At 38.9% G+C, this 6,630-nt stretch overlaps 1 protein-coding gene across 1 annotated transcript; it reads right to left on the bottom strand.

Annotated features, from left to right (window-relative positions):
* Positions 1-3,142: 3,142 nt before the first annotated feature.
* LOC133261371 (olfactory receptor 52M1-like) lies at positions 3,143-4,105 on the bottom strand. Its single transcript, XM_061439864.1, has one exon. The coding sequence runs from the start codon at positions 4,094-4,096 to the stop codon at positions 3,143-3,145; it is 954 nt and encodes a 317-aa protein (XP_061295848.1). The 5' UTR covers positions 4,097-4,105.
* Between the last annotated feature and the right edge of the window lie 2,525 nt (positions 4,106-6,630).

Raw genomic sequence — 6,630 nt, 5'->3', positions numbered from 1 at the left:
AGAGAAGCCTGGTAGACTACAGTCCATGGGATGGCAAAGAGTCGGACATGACTGAGTGACTTCACTTTCGACTTTCAACATTTAAAAGGTGACTTACTATATGTGGTAGGATGGGCTCCCTGCTTCTCCAGCATATGATAATTCAGCATCTTGACCTGTACTTAATTATCAAGATATTATTGAATAAAATTTTTTTTATTTATAAAAAAAATAAATAAATAAAAGCCTCAGTGGGTACCAGGCAGTCAAGGAGAACAGAGAAAAGCTGGGTCCGTGTATTTGGCTTTCTGCAGAGAAGCAAAGAGCAGTGATATCTTGAGCTAAGGTTGGTACTTTTACAAGTGAGACACAACTGCAGAAGTCCTTTGGCTTTTCCAAGAACTTGCTCCTGTTACTCTTCCTGCCTTGTTACCCTTCCCATGGGCCTTGCAGTATACAACAGAATACTGTTTTTAAAAGACAAATTTTTTGTGTGTCAGGAACTATGCAGGATATTAAGTTGATTATCTCATTATATTTTTATAATTAACACATGAGGAGCTACTATCATTACTTCCGTTTCTAAGAAGAGGCTGAAGTTTAGATTGTGCAGCACATCCAAAGTCTAGAAATTACTGGTTCAGATCCATTTCTACCCTTTATTCTAAGTCCAGAGCCCAGGTTCTTAAATTATTAATACTTGTGTCAAATAACACTTTAATAACTATAATGATGCCTCTTCCCTTAACTATTCCCCAATCTTTATTGTTTCCATGCAGACTTGTAGACTAAAAATGTGATGATAGTGTATTTTATTTCCATCCTGAGAATGGGTAATAGAAAAGAAAGATATTTGTGTGAAGGAGAAACAAGGTGTTGGCTTTGAAATAAGAGGGATATTCAGTTATTGGACTTAACACATCTTCATACCACATTCACCAGGGTATCTTTCCTCTTATCCTGAGATAACCCTTTCACTATGAAAGGGCTCAATCATGACTATAGTTGACAAGGAATTAAATACTATAATTAAGCTCATATCCTGAATCTAATAGGTCTGGGTATTGTCATGGATGGTGGTCCCTAGGATGGAGGAGAAGCTCACATACAGGTAGTATTTTTCTTCTTTATCTTTATACAGTATTGAATGACGGGGTATAAAGAAACTAGGGATTACCGGTAGTCAGTCTTAATCTATAGTACAACTAACAGGTCATATGTAGAGAAACACCTTACTGTGGGATTTCGGAGGATATTGGCTAGAAAGTTCAATTAAGTACAGATTAAAAGCCCTGTACCTCCATACACACACTTTGCTTCTCATAGTGTAAATGGACTTTTGGCGAATGCCAAAGAATTATCCTGCATAATGCCAAAGAATTATCCTGTGACAAAATTTTCTTGTTTATGGCCATCAGTGACACCAAGGCTGAGGGAAATAACATTTTACTTTATTTTCTCAAAGCCCAAGGTGTGATCAGGAGATAAAGTAAGCTTCTAACTCTGATTTTATAGTATAATTTCATCAACTCCTAATACAAGTTAGCAGATAAATTACATTTGGCATTAAAATTATGTTCATAGAACACAATATTTCCCCAATAAACAGATTTGCTTTTGGCACTGAACTCCAGGACCCTTGATAAGGAGATGGGAAATAACCACCTTTCAACCAAAATAATGAAAAAGAAATATTCCCAATCAAACCTTGGGCTTAGGCATAATATCCTGAGGAAATAGAAATTTATACCTGGCTTGGGGTGTGGGGGTTAAGCTAAACTTTAGAAAGTTTCTGGTATTTAAAAATTTTTTTTTTTGGATATATGAGGCTTGAATTTTAGTTCTGGCTTAATTATTGACTTCTTTATACGTTCAAATACAAAGATGATTCATTATATGTTAAGTTGGCTTCGTCATGATAAGTTGCTTCAGTCGTGTCCGACTCTGTGCAATCTTATGGACTGTAGCCCACCAGGCGCCTCTGTCCATGGGATTCTCCATGCAAGAATACTAGAGTTGGTTGCCATTCCCTTCTCCAGGGGATCTTCGCCATCCAAGGATCGAACCCCCGACTTACGTCTCCTGCATTGGCAGGCAGGATTTTTTTTTTTTTTTTTTTTTTACCACTACCACAACCTGGGAAGCCCTAGCTTTTGAATTTTTGTAGTGGGTTGGAAATTGAAGGATAAATGAGCATGTTAGATTTAAAGCCTGAAACATCAACTAAAATGGACATACCATAAGTGAGTGAGATTGCTTCATTCCATTTGCTATCACAAAATATAGGTTTGAAGTAGCCATCACATGATGAAACCTCTATGATCAATAAAGTTCATACATTTCATTTTGATAACTTATCCATAAGAATTATCCAAGGATATCTAAAGTTGTATCAAGGTTTGCATCTACCACTGGGAATATATTTATTTTTATCACCTTTACTCAGTTCTATATCCCACCTTTTTCAAGTGAATAATCCCAGTGTTACTTTCTTGCTTCTGTCATTTTACTTCAGTTTGGCTGCTGTGCTTCATGTATGCCATTTCAGAGCCTCCAAAATGGAATCTCCTAATATCATTCTGTCTCTTCCTCCTCACTCACAGTCAACTTTTTTAATGAGGATATGTGAGATATTGCATTTCCACTTGTCTGTTTAAATGGGAGAATGATCTGGCTTGAGGACTTCCACACCCTTCTAAAACAGTTTACAAATTCTGTTTGTAAAGGTCTGGAAAAATTAGAATGATTGATCTGAGACTTGGAATGGGACTCTACTACCCATAGGAGTTACACTTTTACCTTCCAGAAACTATGCAAAACACTCTATCCAAAGAGAAACCAGAAGTCTTTTACCAAAAAAGTCAAAGATATAAATGAACCTCTTTCTGTTGTCTGTATGCTTGCGTCTGTTGTGCTTAATTTTATGAAGTCAATAGTAAAAGGAATATTGTACAAAAATTCAAGCCCCTGATTTCCTCTTTCAAACAGTTCAGGTATTCTCATTTCTGGAAATCCATGGTCAAACAGAATATATTCTAGTGTTCCTCTTATCCCCAAAACTCTGGTAAGACTTGGTTATAGGGGTCTTATTTCATTGGCTTCCCTGGTCAGAGCCTTTTCCTGCCATCATTAAATATCTGTATGTCTCATACATGCAGAACACTCACTTGGATTGAGCCCCTGTCTTTAGAATGTGGAGAAGTCTCTCTCGAATTTGTTTAGTGCGAACAGCATAGACAACTGGATTGAGGATAGGTGGGATGAGGAGGTAAAAGTTGGCCAAAAGGATATGAATATGGGGAGGGACATGATGGCCAAAGCGGTGAGTGAGAGAGGACACAGCAATGGGTATGTAAAAGACAAGGATAGCACAAATATGAGAACTGCATGTACCTAGGGTTTTAAGCCTAGCCTTAGGGGTGGCCAACCCCATTACCGTTCTAAAAATCATCGCATAGGAGGCAGTGATGGCTAATGAATCCAGGATCAATACCAGGAAGCCAATTCCCATTCCGTATAAGTTGTTGACTGTGGTGTCACCACAAGCCAAGGTGACCACAGCCATGTGCTCACAGTAGGAATGGGTAATGATTTGGGTCCGGTAAAGGGGCAGCCTAAGTCGAATCATTATAGGCAGGGGTCCAATGTAGAGTACTCCACGGAGCAGAGCAGCCAAGCCCAAATGTTTCACTGCTGTATGGGTGAGCACTGAGGTATGGCGTAGTGGGTTACAGATGGCCACGTAGCGATCAAAAGCCATGGCAAGGAAGATGCCTGACTCAACAGTGGCAAAGCAATGGATAAAGAACATCTGGGCCAAGCAAGCATCCAGGTCAATGTGGTGGGCATCAAACCAGAAGATGGCTAGCAGTTTGGGCATGGTAGAGGTTGACAGGACTAAGTCAATGACAGCCAACATGCACAGAAAGAAGTACATGGGCTGGTGCAGGCTGTGCTCCAACTTTATCACTGTCAAGATGGTCACATTCCCCACCACAGCCACCAGGTACATGGAGCTGAAGGGGATGGAGAGCCAGATGTGCAGAGATTCCAACCCTGGGATGCCAGTGAGCCAGAAAGAAGTAGGTACCAAACAGGCATTATTAGACAGGAACATGTTTGAAACTGTAGAGTATCTAAGGGACAGGAGCTCTTAGTTTTAGATATTTACTCCTATGACAGATATGCCTCTGGAAACTGTAGGCTACTGGAATCTTATTTCCATTCTGGGTCACTGGTGGAACCTACAATAAAGAAGAATTTTGAGAACCTACTTGAAAATTGACATTATGTATTTTACAAAAGACTATGCCTGAAAACACCCACCAGTATATTTAGAAGCAGGTATGCTCATGACTTCTACTGCTAAATACTCTTCCATTTCCTTTAGGAAATTGTTCCCCCAAACAAAATTACTGGGTCAAAGGGGATGAACAATTTTAGGGACTTCTACACTGGAAAATATAAAGTTTAATGTGCAGTGATTAAATGTAAATCCATGTAGTAATGTTTGGCCTAATGCCTGCATATGCTTCTCTTCACTGTATACAGAATAACATCAATAACACTGGCTAGCTATTTGAAATTCCCTATTTTATAATGAAAATTTGGAAAAATGTACTCAAAAGTAAAGCAGTATTTATGTATTACTGAAATATGATGTAAACATTTGTGAGGGGTAGATTAAAGAATGATAGATTAGAAGGAGGTAGATTAAAGTATGATATAATTTTATTAAAATATGTTTTATATATGAGCAATCTTGGATATAAACATTATTTTAATTTTCTTTTTGTGTATGGGTATTTTCTGCTTTTGAAAAATAGCTTTAAAAATCTTACAGAATTATATTAGTGAGATACAATTCCCTTTTCTTTAATGGCTTAATAATTAGATTCAACAATCTGACCAAACCATTGCTTCTTTAAAAGATACCTGGCATACGATCCAATGTTTCAAAGGAAAATATCTCATTTAAGGTTGCCCAGATTTCATGGTTAGAGAGATGAACAACAGCTAGAGTAAACCTTCTTAAGGAAAATTAAGGACAAACTCTATTAACCCTTCTGAGAATCTGGGTATCATCTATAATTTGAGATAGGTAAAAGATGAGGTACGTCTTTTTATGAGCAAATCTCACTGGACATTTGCCCATTATCTGATCATCATGATTAAAAAAAAAAAAAAAAAACTGACAGAAAACAGTCAAGACGACCCTTTTTATTGACCACATCCTTTTTGGTGTTTATTCTTTGAAGAGACAGGAAGATCAGCATTAAACGACTGTCCATCATTTGTAACACCTTGTCCATGTCTTGCTCTTCTGGCCCTCAGGTACCTCTTAAGAATAGCAATGGCTTCTATCACGTCACATCCTCAGGGTTCAGAACTTGAGGGCACAGAGTCTAATTTGGGTCTTGTCCTGTCTTGGGCTTGCTCTCCTCATGGTTCCCATTCAGTTCAATTCAGTTCAGTCGCTCATTCATGTCCAACTCTTTGCGACCCCATGAACTGCAGCACGCCAGGCCTCCCTCTCCATCACCAACTCCCAGAATCCACCCAAACCCAAGTCCATTGAGTCGGTGATGCCATCCAACCATCTCATCCTCTGTCGTCCCCTTCTCCTCCTGCCCTCAATCCTTCCTAGCATCAGGGTCTTTTCAAATGAGTCAGCTCTTTGCATCAGGTGGCCAAAGTATTGGAGTTTCAGCTTCAACATCAGTCTCAACAGGTCAGACTTCCACACTTGTGTCATGGTATCATGGTGACTTTCTTCACACAGCTACAATTTCTGAGACATCTCACCACCACCCAGGCATTAAGTCCCATCCCAGAACATTCCTCCTTTACAAAGCCTTCTTTGACTACCTACTCATGCACTCATATAGAGACATCTCTGAATTCTTACCACTCCTATCACCTCAAGTCCATGCACATTTTAAACTATTCATGTCTAAAATATAAGTAGCAGTTACATTTCCATAGCAAATTGAGCATAAGAAATGCCTCTGTGTAACCTCATGGATTCTACATTCAGGCTCCAATGCACAATTTTTTTTTTTTAACACTCAATGTCTGATCCAGAAGTAAGTAAGCTCATGAAAACCAAAAAGTGGTTCACAAGTGTTGTTTTGTATCAACTCTGACTTCAGCAGTTGTGTGAATTGAGTACTTGAATATACCAATAAGTGATAACACAGGTGAAGTTACTTCCTCAGGGATCTTGATGCCTCAGTATACCCATTTTTCATAAGACTATCAATGATAATGGAGAAGGGAATGGCAACCCACTCCAGTATTCTTGCCTGGGAAATCCCATGAACAGAGGAGCCTGGTGGCTGGCAGTACTTGGGGTCTCAGAAAATCAGACATGACTGAGCGATAAAACAGCAATCAATGGCAAAGGGTAAGTAGAAAGGATGAAAAAGGGTGAGACTCTTGGCACCTGGCAACAGTTTCTTTCTCCATATTCTTACTGTTCACTATAGAGCAGAGAGTAGAGTAGACATTTATATCTTGCAAACTGGAATAGTTTCCTTTGTTTCACTGTCATGTGGGGCATCTGTGAAGATTCCTCAAGTCCAGGAATTGTAGAAGAGATAGGGATTTATAAGGACCCGTGGTCAGTATACAATTTCATCTAACAAAAGG

The sequence above is a fragment of the Bos javanicus genome, chromosome 15 (genome assembly GCF_032452875.1).
Source record: "Bos javanicus breed banteng chromosome 15, ARS-OSU_banteng_1.0, whole genome shotgun sequence".
NCBI classification, from domain to species: domain Eukaryota; kingdom Metazoa; phylum Chordata; class Mammalia; order Artiodactyla; family Bovidae; genus Bos; species Bos javanicus.
The sequence above is the reverse complement of the archived record's forward strand: the minus strand, read 5'-3'. Positions and strand labels throughout refer to the sequence as shown.

Bases quoted from the DNA above. Each gene is read 5' to 3' on its own strand.
- LOC133261371 (XM_061439864.1), bottom strand. From the start codon at position 4,096: ATGTTCCTGTCTAATAATGCCTGTTTGGTACCTACTTCTTTCTGGCTC.